The sequence below is a fragment of the Panthera tigris genome, chromosome A2, assembly GCF_018350195.1.
Source record: "Panthera tigris isolate Pti1 chromosome A2, P.tigris_Pti1_mat1.1, whole genome shotgun sequence".
Classification (NCBI taxonomy): Eukaryota; Metazoa; Chordata; class Mammalia; order Carnivora; family Felidae; genus Panthera; species Panthera tigris.
The window spans coordinates 74,832,217-74,848,068 of record NC_056661.1 but is presented as its reverse complement, the minus strand read 5'-3'; the positions used below and the strand labels follow the sequence as shown (position 1 = coordinate 74,848,068).

General features: G+C 43.8%; 1 protein-coding gene across 2 annotated transcripts in view; it reads right to left on the bottom strand.

The window, feature by feature from the left end:
• AMPH (amphiphysin) overlaps positions 1–15,852 on the bottom strand; it is a 246,350-nt gene that overhangs the window by 10,529 nt on the left and 219,969 nt on the right. For both annotated transcript variants that reach the window (XM_042963958.1, XM_042963965.1), the window contains one exon: positions 1,743–1,952. In XM_042963958.1, coding sequence (XP_042819892.1) covers positions 1,743–1,952 — 210 coding nt within the window. The remainder of the gene's footprint in view (positions 1–1,742; positions 1,953–15,852) is intronic.

Below are 15,852 nucleotides of genomic sequence, written 5' to 3'. Positions count from 1 at the left end.
AATCCTGAAAGAGAATGTAGTAGGGTTCCAGGAATAGCCTCGTTTTTGCCATGGTCCACTCTTGTCCCACTGAATACTAACACAGTTTTGTTTTTTTTTTTAATGTTTATTTATTTATTTTGAGAGAGGGAGGAGGGGCAGAGAGGGAGAGGGAGAATTCCAAGCAGGGTTCTGCACCATCAACATGCAGCCCAATGTGGCGCTCGAACCCACAAACTGTGAGATCATGACCTGAACTGAAACCAAGAGCTGGACGCTCAAGCTACTGAGCCACCCCGGTGCCCCCTAACACTGTTTGGAGGGGACATATAACCTCCTGTGATCCCTTTTCTCCCAGGGTCCCGCGGGACTCCTGAACAGCCTGCAGCCATATTGCAGTTTGGAGAAAATCTGCCTCTGCTTTGCTAGTTGATTATCGTCAGAGCCCACACTGCAGTTACAGTTGGAGGGCGCTAATTCCACCCCCCCCCCCACCACTCCGAGGACTCTACTCTCCAGGGGTAAAGCACCAGAGGATCAAGACCCCCCTTGTATTTTGCAACAAAGATGAGCAAGAAGAGGAATTTGACTAGCATAATGGAAGTCTTGGAGATGTTTACTGCCTTTCCGGTCAAGTTCTACATTCCCTCCGATATCAGTGGGCGCTCCCGTTATTTTGGGAGAAATAGCCCAGTTATTATTTGGAGAAAAGAATACACTCTTTCAACAAGTGTAACCATGGAATACAAACACACTTCTGGCACTGTGACAAGAAAACCCGGTGAACAAATGGAACGTATTTTGAGGCATTTCTCCAGATACCAGTACTCCCCGCTGTTTTTCTAGCGGGATCAAAGGGATCACTTGGTTTCAAGCTTTGAGTAACCCTGGAGAAGATTCGGGACAGATTTCTCCTGAGTAAACTCATCAGGACAAAGGAAAGCAGAACACTGAGAGCCCTTTTCACTGTTACCTCCTGGAATCTAGAAGAACCAAACGTGAGGTTTAGAAGACCTTCCCCCCCCTCCCCGCCCCCATTGTGAAATATGGATTTGTTGACTTTGAACACTTCTCTGAAGAAGCCAAGACCTGAGGCCAATCGGGCAAGTTCATGTATGTATTTAATGACCTGCTGTCTTTTGTCCTTTTGAATGTGCAAATGAGGGGCGGGGGTTGGTGAAAGGAGCCTAATGGTGAATTTGGGGGCACTCTAATAATAAAAATAATCCCTACATACTACTAAGAATGAATATGATTTAACTACTAATGTTGGGTTCTCACTGGGTGCCTGCCACCGGGCTAAGCGCTCACTGTACAGCCATTTTCTCACGTAATCCATGCCACAGCCCCATTATTCTGTCATATTCTCTCCCTCCTCCCTCCACCTCACTTTTTCATGGTCTATGCTTCCTTCTTTTTCTCTGTCACCAGGGGGGCCCGCGTGAATCTCACAATGCTGACATCGAGAGAATGCCAGGACCATTCTTTCTGAGAAGCTTATATATATACATATATAAATATATAGATAACAACAAAAATATAAATAACACATATAAAATGAATTTAAAATTTTAAACATATATGAAGTTATATGATGATATATATCATATAGTAACGTAGATAAAATTCTATTTTGTAACGTGGGGCACCACACAATGGCCACAGACCTATTCTGCACCCAAAGGGGAGATCAGCACTCCCCAGGAAACAGTATTTCAACTGGCACCACCTGCCCGGAGCCTCCATTTCACTGGGACACTCACCTGAGGTGCTGCTACTTCGGACTCTTCGGGTTGAGATCTGTCACCATCCACGGCCTGTGCGGTATCCGCGTCGGTCCGGGCCTCCTCTACACCTGCTCCTTCCCCAGTGGGAAGAGCTGCCTTCTCCATCTCTGCCTCCTCCACCGGGGCCTCCTCAGCAGCCGAAACCAAGGTGGCAACAGTCACATCAGCATCCGTCCCAGGCACGACCTGCAAACCGGGAACCGGACAGGTTGTGTCTGTACCTCCATGAGAGTCAACAAGAGTCAGACTCGGCCCTTCCACTTCCATCCCCTCTCCTGAGGCTCATCGGATGTCGAAGTTCTCTGTGACATACCGAAGCCCAGGATTCAGGCATGGTGGGGCCCGCCCTCCGTCCATCAGAGCTGACCTCTCTTCCATGGGAACAAAAGGCACGGCACAGGGAACAACGGCCAATGGTAGTGTAATGGCACTGTTGGGTGCCGATGGTGGGTACACTTACAGTGAGCAGAGCAGAACGCACAGACTTGTCAAATCACTATGCTGTACACATGAAACTAACGTAACCTGCTGTGTCATCTACACTTCACTTTAAAAAAACGGAAAATGACGACCCTTCTTCCTGAGCCCCCAACGATGCCACATTCCTCAGCTTCCCTTGCACTTCGGGACGGCAAATGGAATTTGAATGAACGTGATGTATGTCATTCCTGAGACATGGCTTTTAAGGGTGGGTGGTCCCCTTCCCAAGGTATTTCTATTTTTGTCGCCTGAAAGTGGATGGTGGCAAAGCCCTAGAAGATATCTGAGTCACAAAATGGAAGGGGACCGACCCCAAAACCCGGATCAGGGAAGAAAGCTACATTAAGAAAAGCATCCTCACCATGCAAAGTCAGAATTTAGAAAAACTGCATTTCAGTATAAACTCTAAAATCTTCGTGGGGAAGGTCCCAGAAGCTAAATCGCAATTGTGAAAAAAATATATTGGGGAGTTTTCTCAATGGGACTTCCTGGGAATGAAGGGGAAAAAAATTTTGTTATAAAATATGCATTGTAATCAAAAATCAAATCAAATTTGGGGTCCTTTAATATGAGAAGTCAACTAGAAAAGAAGTTAAAAAATTTCTTTTGGGAGGGCTGGATGGCTCAGTCAGTTAAGCTTCTGACTTCAGCTCAGGTCACGATCTCATGGTTCATGAGTTCGAGCCCCGCATAGGGCTCTGTTCTGACAGTTTAGACTGGAACCTGCTTTGGATTCTGTGTCTCCCTCTCTCTCTGCTCCTTCCCTGCTCACACTCTCTCCCTCAAAAATAAATAAACATTAAAAAAAAATTGTTTCTAAGGTTGGACATAGTCAAAGAAGAGCTTTAAGTAGCATTTAAAACTTGCAAAAATTAAATAAAATGCAATCAGAAGTTTTATTTTTGAACAGATTGGTTATAGAGAGCACATCTAAGACTCTAACATCAGTTTGGCAGGCCTGATTTGCAAAGTCCAAATCAGAAAAGACTGAGGAAGAAGAATATTCAATTGATCTTATATAATACACCCAAGACACATATTTCAAAAAAAGTGATCTGCTGTGATCAGCATTAGCTGTTCCTCTTCTCTACTGAATAAATTCCAACCAGCTTGTCCCGTTAGGTTAGGAAAGTCCTAGTGTTGCTGATATTGACTGCCACACCCAGAACAGGAAATGGACAGTGCAGAGCAGGCATCAGAAGTAGAAGATGGAGAATGTGAGCCACAGACCTAATATCAGAGCAGCACAGTTTAAAATTTTTTTTTAATTTTATTCATTTTTGAAAGAGAGAGCGCAAGCAGGGGAGGGGCAGAGGGAGAGGGAGACACAGAATCCAAAGCAGGCTCCAGGCTCCGAGCTGTCAGCACAGAGCCCCACGCAGGGCTTGAACCCACAGACCGTGAGATTGTGACCTGACCTGAAGTCAGATGCTCAGCTGATTAAGCCACCCAGGCGCCCCCAGGGCAGCACATTAAAAAACAAAACAAGGGGTGCCTGGGTGGCTCAGTGGGTTAAGCGGCCTACTTCAGCTCAGGTCATGATCTCGTGGTCCGTGAGGGCTGGGAGTTCTAGCCCCGCGTCGGGCTCTGTGCTGACAGCTCAGAGCCTGGAGCCTGTTTCAGATTCTGTGTCTCCCTCTCTCTGACCCTCCCCTGTTCATGCTCTGTCTCTCTCTGTCTCAAAAATAAATAAATGTTAAAAAAAAAATTAAAAAACAAAACAAAACAAAGAACCCTTCTTCTGACTCAAATTTATAGGTAACAGATGAAAGAAAACCAACCCACCACAGAATGCATTTGTCTACAACATAATATTGTGCTTTCGGGATGAAAAACAGTGCTAACAGCTATCCTATTTGTTACATGGCCAAGTATTACTCATATTCTTAGAAATTTACTTGCCTCCCTTATAGGAATTTGGCTCTCCACACAGTGTGCAGTGATCCAACATGTAGTCACAAACCATGACGTACCATTTCCTTCTTTTTTTTTTTCCCTACCCCATCTTGAAAGTACTGGGTTCAGAAAAGTAATGCTTATATGAATGGTAACACATTCATTTACAGCAAATTTATCTGTGAACAATTATTGAAGTGGGGATTCAGACTCTGGTGAATGACGGAACATTCCCCTAAATACAAAGTTTGTTCAAAAATTTAAGAGAACTGCATTTCTTGTTTTAAGTGAACACGTCTTTGTGTGCATGTATTGTTGCTGTTGTCAGGGGAGTGATAATCAGCACATAAATCTGCAGGGCACCTTCATTCCAAGAACAATGAACAATTATTCATAGCTTTGCCATTGAAGAAATCAACGGGCTGTCTCCAGGATCCTAAGGACTTCCTGGCAAAGTTTCTTCCACATCGGAAACGATATATAAAGACAGTGTGCATACAGTGAACTTTCAGACTCAAATGTAGAAAGCATGTGGTGTTACCATAATTCTGAGTTACTTACGCTTTCCATCTGCTTGAAAACTCACACCTATGGAGTGAGTATCTCCCTACTCTTCAACGGCATCAAACCAGGTGGACCGTGTATCATGCAGATGGTACACACACATGCACACATACACACAGTCACAGATCAAAAGGCAACCATTGTGTTGTTGAACAGGCTACACCTCCCAATGATTATGCACAAATCCTTCCATCCATATATGTGCCAAGCACAAACCACTAGGGATTGGATTTTACTCTCAACTGAACTGATGTATGTCCAGAAGAGAATATATTTCTGTGAAGTCTTAATGGTGCTGTCAAAAATAACTTAACTCTCTCCATTCAAAAAGAATGTTAATCAGGAGTCCCTGATTTATCTCTAGTGCTCTAAAGAGCTATCAGGTTGATCATACCAGATCTTAGGACTGCAAGATATACCTGGCAGTATGTTATCACCTTGCCTTTGCTAAATAATTTAAACAGCTGTCATTGGCTGGATGTGACTGAGACCTTGATAGTGTGGCTGCTGTGATTCCAGCCACCAGCAGGTGGAGGCCAAGGGCAATGTCTGTCCCCAGCTCGGATGTTTTGCTGATCTCAAAGGAGCAAATACCCCAGTTTCCACCGGTCAGCAATTTACCTGATCTGTCACGTACACGAAAAGGGGGGGGGGGGGGGGAGGGAGAATGATGGCCAACACAAATCACCAAAAGATTTAAATTAAAAATGTTAGTAAAGGCGAAGTGCCAAGGAAACAGACACTTTGACTACAGATAAATAAATAAGACATTAAAACAATTCTAAATGAACTACTTGGAAGAGGGCAGAAATGAACACGCTCCCATTCTTCTCTCGAGTCCATTAGCAATGAATTCCCATTTCTCTAGCTAAACATAACACTTAGATTTTACAGACCTTAAGACTATTTCAGAAACATAGAAAGACTGTCTGCTACCTGTCTTCCTTCCTTTCTGCCTCCAGAACTGGCTCTGAAAATCAAGAATGCCCAATCCTCCTTTTATGTCTGGAATCTGTTCCACATTTTCTGTTCTTACCAAAATATCTCCAATGCATATTTACTGACTGTAATAACAGAACAACATAAACGTACACTGGAAAACAGAACTCCATTTGCTCAGACTAGGTGTGAGCTCCAGATAATATCAGAGACAGATTGAAAAAGTGATTTTCGGTGACAGAGTTATCCCTCTTTTTGTTATTATTTTTATGGGTTCCAATTTGTTAGCTATTTGTAGATTCAGAAATGGGAAACATTTTCTGGACTCTGCTTACTTACTACTAGAGATGTTACAACTGCTAGGAAACACCACAATGATTAATGACTGCTATCTGTTGTTTGTTTTTTTAAGTGTCATCGGGGAGACCAGAGGACTGAAACTAGTGAAAGTATTTCAAGCCTATGACAGTCAATGTTGTTAAATTTTTCTTGCCCCCGCAAATGTTAAGGGAAACACCATTATCTTAACTTCTGCCCCAAACGTACTATCTGTGTGGCACCTGGGGGGCTCAGTTAAGTGTCTGACTTCAGCTCAGGTCATGATCTCACAGCTCGTGGGTTCGAGCCCTGCGTCAGGCCCTGTGCTGACAGCTCAGAGCCTGGAGCCTGTTTCCGATTCTTTGTCTCCCTCTCTCTGCCCCTCCCCTGATCACATTGTCTCTCTTTCTCTCAAATAATCATTAAAGAAAACCTGTACTATCTGGTGGCCAAATAGATTTATGGTGGGAAACGGCTCATGCAAAGAGATATAAAAAAGTTCTCCCTGCCCTCGGGAACATGTTGACTGTACCCAACAGGCCCACTGAAGCAAAGGCATCCTGACTAGTGGCAATTTGCACATGCATCACAAAAACCACAAGCACCAGGAGGGGCTCTCACTTTATCACACCACGCAGATCTTACTGCTGGAGCTTCTGCCTCAACAATCTCTTTGATGGAAAGCATTTTGGTCCTGGCATTCGTGCCAAAGCCCTTCCAAACACCTGTTAGCAAAGCTTCCGGAAGTGGAATGCAATGAATTCAATGCAGCAATGGGGTGTGTCTCCCACAAAGCAGGGAAACACAACAGGATGATGGAAACCAGCCAACCCCTCCAGGAGATGGCGCCCGGAAAGCAGGTCCACAGGGACCCAGATTCCAGACAAGAGTAGTGATTGGCTGCACAATAATTTGCAATCTTGTGTAATTTATTGATTTATTTTGTTTACTCATTGTTTGTTTTCTTGGCAATGTTAGCTCTGAGCAATGGTGGAAAAGCCAGCAAGGTCTGAGGACTACCCTAGAATGAAATTCCATACGTACGTATTGGCTAGGCTATTTTAACTGAAAATAGGCATTTCTCTGATAAAAAAAATAATGGATACCATGGGTTTAAAAACAATAGAAGAAATAACATTTCACATATTGATTTTTACTCATTTTCTGTGCTTAGAGGGGCTTTATTGTCTGTTTTACAACACACAGATTATGTTTCTTAGAAAAATTGTATCAATGGTTATATAATTTGTACTTTATTTTTTTCTTTTTCTTTTTAATGATTATTTGAGAGAGAGAGAGAGAGAGAGAGAGAGAGAGGCAGAGAGAGAGAGGGAGACACAGAATCTGAAGTAGGCTCCAGGCTCTGACCCACAAGCACAGAGCCTGATGTGGGGCTTGAACTCATGGCCCCTGAGATCATGACCTAAGCTGAAGTTGGACACTTCACCAGCTGAGCCACCCAGGCGCCCCTATTGTTTCTTCCTATTTAACAATTTATTTAACAGTTTTGTCGTTGAACACTAGTTGCTTTCTACTTTAAATATTATACTAATACTCTGAGAAAGGTCTTTGTTTATAACCATATTTATAGCAATTGCTTAGACGACACAGGTAAATAGTTTCAATACTCAACCATAATCCCTTTATTCATTTATGATGTCTTTATTGAGTTCTGTTTTTGAATTTTTGCCCAGCACTTTATTAGGGTAACAGTCAATATGGAGAAAATAAAAAGAATCATACACGGAACATCCAAGTGCCTACTACCTGGGACTTTCAATCCACACGTTACATTTGCTTTATTCTGTCTGTCCAGGCTGACTGAGTCATCTTTCAGTCTATCACAATGTTTTCCAGGAAATTCTATGGTGACTCTGTAGCCCTTACATATTTGATAATATCTTTCTGCTGCTTCCATATGTGACCAACTATACTGTATTGGGGTTAAATAGCTACAATGTGATTTTTTTGTGTTCAAAATCTGCATGTTGGTATAATAGTTCCTGAACTTTAGTGCTGGGAAGGGCAAGTCCAAGGCCTGCCTGGTTGTTCTTTGGTAGCACATCCCCCCCACGCCCCCATCCCTGCCCATGTGAAATGCTTGCAGAACTTTCTTCCAAGCTCTGAATTTAAAATTCTGAAAGAATACATTCAGATGTTAGGCTCTCATCAATAGTGCATTTTTGTTGGTGATTTCTTGTGATCTGCACACAGCAATTCCTTCAACTAGAAAAATGAGGAAATTTTCAGCTCAAGCCTGTTTTCTTCTGTTGTGCTGGCTGGTGCTGCATCTGCCTTTTTTTTTTTCCTTTTAATGTTTGGGGGGGGGGGGCATTAGCGGGGGCGGGGCAGCAAGAAAGGGAGCCACAGAATTGGAACAGGCTCCAGGCTCTAAGCTGTCAGCACAGAGCCCGACGCGGGGCTCAAACCCACAAATGGTGAGATCATGACCTGAACCAAAGTCAGACACTCAACTGACGGAGCCACCCAGGCGCCCCAGCAACTACTCCTTTCTTTAAGGTGAACAGTTATCCGTGAATCCTTTCCTCAGTCTTTGACTCCTACATCTATTACCTTTGCTTATGATTTCCCTCTTTGTGTCAGGAGAGCTCCCCCTATCTGTCTATCTGTCCTATCACAAAACCCATTCTCTACATTATGGCTTCTGGTCTTCACCACTTCTGCAAATTTTAATTCTAATATTACATTTCCTCCCCTTAAAACTGTTTCTTACATCATCTGCCTCATAAGCAATTCCCTTTTTATCTCAATGCGGTTACCTTATCACCACCTCTCTCATTTTTTGTTTCACGTAAGGAAGGACATCTTGGATTTTGCTGACAAAAAATGTTGGTAATTTTATCTTGTTCTCTAAAGATAATTTATTTTTTTTTTTAATTTTTTTTTAACGTTTATTTATCTTTGAGACAGAGAGAGACAGAGCATGAACGGGGGAGGGTCAGAGAGAGAGGGAGACACAGAATCAGAAGCAGGCTCCGGGCTCTGAGCAGTCAGCACAGAGCCCGACGCAGGGCTCGAACTCCCGGACCGCGAGATCGTGACCTGAGCCAAAGTCGGACGCTTAACCGACTGAGCCACCCAGGCGCCCCTCTAAAGATAATTTAAACTCTGTATCCATTAGGCAATGTTTTCCTCCTTTTGGGTTGCTCTCTCTACAGCCATTTTAAAAATGTGTTGACTTGTTTTATTATATAAAATTAGGGGAGATCTCTCTAGGCCTGATCAGTAGACACAGGACCATCTTCTTGGCTCCTTTTATTCCCCCATCTGGAGATGTCCTTTCCAGAACAGGAGCTGGGAAGGATGCATCAAGTGTCTACACAAAAGCATCTGTCATGAATGCCTCCGTATGTGTCAAAGGACAAACTGCTATGAGAGAAGCAGCAGACCCAGAATGACCTTGATGCTTCGGAAAGATGCTCCCACCCCACGGGGGGCTGGATGCCAACTGCGTTCTGCCCAGATTGGATGAATGAAACGATCACATACTTATTCATGCCAGGCTTCGTTATCATACTTTAACGATCTGTTTAATCCTCGGTTTGTGCAAAGTCCTCTGGTCTTGGCTAATACTTTCAGAATACAGCACCACTGATACTTTGACTTTCTTTGTATACTTAAGTGTAAAGGGCATTAAAATGAAAACAAACAAACAAACAAAAAGCCCAACCCTGGTAATAGTGAAGCTGATGTAAGTTCGTGATTTTTTTTTTAATGTTTTCAGGTGTCTCATTTAATTTTCAGTTATGTGCTCCTGGGATGCATTTCATTTTCATTAAAATACTCCTGGGGTAAGTAACACAAATGGTAACTAAAGAATGTAAGAAATGTACTGTATATTGTTAATTTGGTTAAAGGACATTTTATACCAGAGTCAGAGAGTAGCCATCTTCTGGATACTTGCTCTTGGAAGAGGCACTTGGCCCAAAAGGTCACTGAATTCTAGGCTTGCCAATTTACCCCAAATGTGAAGAGTAAGAATTCTGATCCACAGGCAGACTTCTGCTTGACAGGTTCAACGTATGCACATCCCACAGCCTGTGGGGAAACTGACCTTTACTGTGATTCTAGAGTTTTCTAGGCGTTTCACCCCTGGTTTTTCACATTTATTGCACATTTATGTGCCCAACATCCCAATTAGGTATCATTCCCATTTTCTACACAAGTCAACGAATACTTAGAGGTAAAGCAATTCACCCTATCAGTAAACCAGGAGCAACACAGTTTGTCTAAGTCTACATTCCGTGTTTTGTCACACCATCCCGAATCCCAGAAGACAATGCACCACTCCAGAGTTCTGTAGTCATCCTGAGATGTAGAACATCCCCATGGACTCACTGCTTCCTACTGACAACTAAGCAAGTGATGCTTGGTGAAGAATGTGAGTGTATTTTCACAAACTCTAATGCATTCACCTGTTGTCTTGGAATGCCATTCTTTATAGTGAGATTTGTAGATTATAAATAAAATCTTTATCCACATACATGCACTATTTATGGGGCACCTAAGCAAACATATCATAAAATCCCTCTTAATGGAGAGCTAATTATATGACAAAAAGATAACGAGAAATGGTTGGTTGGGTAGAATTTCCCTAACGTTAGTTTTGCCGATTGCCCTATAGATGCATTGTTTAGAAAGATATGTATGTGGTGGGAGAGAAGGTCAACCGTCTTTTGGCTTTACCCTCTGCACTACGGAGTTACAACTGAGAACACTTAGAAACTCGGCAGTTGGACATTCTTGGTTATATTCACATTAGAGACAAATAGGATCCCAAAGCTGGAAGGGCCATGGGGTTCATCTAACCCAATGTCACCATTTTACAGATGAGAAAATGGGATGGAATGCCAGCACCACTGGGAGAGAGAGCTGGAGTTCCAAGTCTTAGTTGTGATTCTTCCACTAATCAGCATGGGAGCTGGAATGAAACCCTGAGTCCCTCTAGAAAGTCAGAAAGGGAGATAAATAGCATAAAGGAAATGCTGGTCACAGGCCACCCCTGCCTTTTCCTACCCATCCCTTAAAATGGATCCAACCTGAGCCCTTGACTTGTCTGAAGATCCTAACATTTGTGTCTAAATACAGGATTTTCCTCCAAATGCATTTTAAAGAAAAGTCTAAGAGGCAACTAGCATCATTTTAGCTCCAAAGACTCCTGTACTGAGACACAGGCTGGTGGCTGGTACTCCTCTCCACACAAACTATATTGAAAACAGCTCAGGCCTTCATTTTTCTTCAGCAGGACTGCAGAGGTGAGTTCTCCCACGGACACCACCCCCAGTGGTGTTCCTTTCCAACGGGGCACCTGGTATTATTACAAACTTCATTTGATAGATCTATGCGCGTCCCTTCCTAATAAAGGAGTTTAGTGGTTTTCTTCCCCTTGACCTTCATCTCAATCATCTTTTTTCAATCTACTCTCTGAGAATTGCCTGCAGTCCCATCATCAACCGTCAGCAACCGGGTCTCAGCACAACTCAGCCACTGGGAGCAGGGTCGCCATGGCAACGTCTGTCAGACCTAGCTCCGTACTTTAAAAATTAAGATCTTCTGCAGAAATGCCAAAGTTAATGAATTTTTGGTTGGTCTGGCCTTTCAGGTCATGGCAGAGTATCCAATAATGATACGTATTCAAACAATAAAGTTTTAATTAGAGATTTACTTGCAAAGTCTATGACATACATACCTAGGACAAGTGGATTTAGCTTTCAAAGCAAAGGTGAATACGGCGTACCACATGCTCTCAGAGATGGGGATGTGAGCAGGTATCAGCTTCCAAGGAGGCTGCAAAGGACACCTTCCGTGGATACTGCACGTAGTTTCAGAGGCTGTTTAAGGAAAATGCCTTTACAGCACAAGGAACAGTTGACCTTGCCTGGCCGCATGATCTATCTTTGAATGATACATAAAGCATTTGCTGCCACTGCTCAAAGTGCCTTCTTGTGAGTGGACCGACGCTTCAGTTGGCTGCCAGACACACCCAGAGACTAGACCAAAAATGGTAATCTGCAAATCACCGAAATGTCATCAAGGTCTGTTGGCAAAACTCCCAATCTTGACCTTGCCAAAAACCACATGCGCCTTTCTGGACAGCCTGGAATCCGGCCAGATGATAGACTGGAGCCTGAATCTTGGGGAAGGGTAGGCAGCTGACAGCGGCACGTGGAAGATCCAGCTGCACACCTCTGATGTTGCAGCCTTCGCATAGCTCGCGGTATTGGTTAAGTAATGCCTACTCCAGGGTGGTGGGTCAGCCCAGTTGCCTAGCAGATACCATAAGGGATTTGGAAATGCTTACTGCTTTAACGTAATAAGTTGTAGATTCTTGAGCACAGGAAGAGAACATATAGTTTAGCAGGTACAGCGCTCTTAAAGGAGAGATGGGCACACTGGCAGAGGCAGGTAAAATCACTTCCCCAAGGCCACCTCGCTGCTTAGCCATGGAACCCATTCTCCAGATTCTCAATTCAGGGGTCCTTCTGTTACAGCCTCTTTGATACTTGCTCTACATCCAAAGTGGGGGATTAGGGGCTCCTGGGTGGCTCAGTCGATTGAGCATCTGACTCTTGATTTCAGCTCAGGTCATGATCTCCGGGTCGTGGGATCAAGCCCTTTGTGGGGCTCCTCACTGAGCATGGAGCCTGTTTAAGATTCTCTCTCTCTCCCTCTGCCGTTCCCCCGCTCACCTGTATTCTCTCCCTCTAAAATAAAAATTAAATAAAAAAACAAACAAAGTGGGGGATTAGAATACACGTTCCTTCTGAGAAGTTCAAGGCTGAGGCTGCACAAACATTTCTGCTTTCATCTTGACCCTTCAGCTACAAACCAGGAACTTCCACGGAGTCTAAGCATTAGTGGTGGGACATGCTGGGGTGAGGATGGGGAGATTTCCACCTTGCTGGGACCCCGATGGCTTTAGTTAGATGTGCTGTGAAATCGGTCTACAAATGTACTTTTTAAGAACTTTGTAAACATTTTTTCAATTATTTTAAGTTTATTTATTTATTTTAGAGAGAGAGCATACAAGGGAGGGGCAGAGAGAGAGAGAGAGAGAGATAGAAAATCCGAAGCAGCCTCCGCACCGCCAAACGCAGACTCTAACACGGGGCTCGAAGCCACGAACCAGGAGATCCTGGCCTGAGCCAAAATCAAGAGTCAGGTGCTTAACCAACCGAGCCACCCTGGCACCCCTACAAATGTACTTTTATAAAGCCTGCTCTTTTTAAAAATACAGTAGCTGGTGCAGTTGGGAGATGGCTATCTATGGATTAAGATGCCAGGATCTGAATTTCATGTTACCACTTTCTGGGTGTGCGAGTTTGGTTAAACCACGTATGCTCTGTGTCTCAGTTTCCTTAATCTGTAAAATGGGACAATGACACTGAGGTAAAGCCTATTTCCTGGAGCTTTGAGATAACACACATCAAATATTAGCACTCAGTGATATCTGCTGTTACTACATGGCCCCTGTTTACTTTAACCTTACTCCCTTGGTGTTATAGTCAGACTGCCTTTCGCTTCAGGCCACACAAAGTCATTCTCAAAGAAAGCATCTGAGCCACTTGAGACTTGTGGGAACAGAAGACAATTTGTCAGAGATAATTTCTCTATTCTCCCTCAAGCAGTTTTTACTGATCATACATATGGTTCCAAATCACGTCCACTCGTGAGGAGTGGTCCATGTAAAGGGCTTTTCTACCCCGGGGGAGTTGAGAAGATAGACCATCAAGAAAGGGCAAGAAGCGGATACAGAACAGTAACACACACTAGTCTGGATGTTCAGTTCCACATTATCTGTGGACTCCATAAAACTTAGCATGCTCACTCATGGAGCGAGAGGGCTGAGCCAGTGGAATGCATCTCTGAGGCTCTCATGTATGGGGAGGGACTGGAATTGATGTGTGTGTGTGTTGGGGGGTGGTTAGTTATTACTGCCTAAGCAGAGTTGCCTTTTTAAAAATTATTTATTTATTTTTGAGAATGAGCAAGCAGGGGAGGGGCAGAGAGAGAGGGACACAGAGAACCCCAAGCAGGCTCCACACTGACAGCAGAGAGCTGGATGCGGGGCTCAAACCCACAAACCATGAGATCATGACCTGAGCCGAAACTGAGCTGGACGCTTAACTGACTGAGCCACCCAGGAGCCCTCAGAGTTGTCTTTTTTAACATTTGAGTGGGTCTGGTCTTACACAGGCTACCCAACAGTGCTGATTGGCCAGCAATGGTTTCCATGTGGGCTTGTAAATGAACCAATATACACTGAGAGAAGAGGGGAGTATTTTTTTTATCCCATTTCATTACAACCAGACATGTTTCCTACGTGACAAAAAACGTACACAAATACAGACACAAAACTTCACTCACTGTATGATTCTACTTATATGAACTATCCAGAGTAGGTACATCCGTGGAGCCAGAAAGCAGATTGGCAGTTACCAGGGGCTGGGAGAAGGGCTTGAGGACCTGCCTAATTGGTAGGAGGTTTTAATTCGGGGTGATGAGGATGTTTTAGAACTAGATAGAGGTAACAGTGGTGCAACATTACGAATGTAGTAAAGCCACTGAATTGTTCACTTTAAATTGATCCCTCTTACGTTATTTGAATTTCACCTTAATTTAGAAAAAAAAAAAGCACATGTCAAGAGAAACACTTAGAAAATCACTCGGCACCCATCATCTACAAATAGCTCCTCGACAGTGGCAGAATGATCTGAAACCTGATATTCACCTCTGAGTGGAAGAACACTCAGAACGAACGATAACATTACACACCCCTCACCGAGGCCTGTTCAAGAAGGGGATTTGGAATAGTAGACCCCAGAAAGCAGTTGCTTAGCAACTGGCAGGTGGTTAATGAATACCTCACGTTAGCCTCATGCCAGAAATAGCAGTGCTCCCATTTTCCAGAGCTGGAAACTGACAAATCCAGGTCAACCAGGTCTGTGAGGTGTGAGATGTGGGGAGCTGTCCTCCAGCTTGTTACCTTCCCTTTAGTGGTGGCTAACTTCATCTCTTTCCTGTGACTTGGGGCAATGGTAGAGAGAAAGATCTAGGCCCAGCCACTTTTATCAACTTTGTGTATATCTCTGGAGCTCACCTGCCTTTCTCTCCTTCTCCAACCACCTGAAGGAGGGTGTAGCTGAGGGGACAGTGTGAGTTCTCTGATTGACCCTATCTCCCTACCTTCGTTGCTACGAAGGTAGAAAAATTCCCTATCAATGGACCTGGTCTGAAAGTCTTCTTAGTTAGACAGGGCAAGGAATTTTGATGGGACACAGCTTTAGGAACCAAGAGGAAACGTGTGCTGAGGGGGACCTATATGAGATTGAGTCCCTTAACACTTCTGACATAGGGCCAATGTTTAAAAGGGGGTTTCTATCTTCCACGTCTGTTGCCCTCTTCTTCCCCAAGTATAGATTTCACCTACTTCTGCTGATCTTGGGGGAAACCACTTTTCATTATGATGATGGCAATAACCATACCATCAAAAAATCACTGACTGAGGAACCTCTATGTGCCAGTTGCTGAGCTAGTGACTTGTGTTATTTCCAAGCCATTACAGGAAAATTTGAAGAAAATTATTAACCCATTTTGCCTTTGAGGTGATGGCAGCTCAGAGGTCACAGAGCTACTATGCTGCAGAATAAGAAAGATGGCAGCATTTTTGATCACAATAAGCAGCTTGCTTTTCCTAAATATAAAAAGTAAATTATCTGGGGGCACCTGGATGGCTCTGCTGGTTGAGCTTCTAACTCTTGACTTCAGCTCAGATCATGATCTCATGGTTGTGAGACTGAGTCCTGATGTCAGCATGGAGCCTATCCAAGATTCTCTCCTTCTCCTGTTGCCCCTCCCCCCCCACACA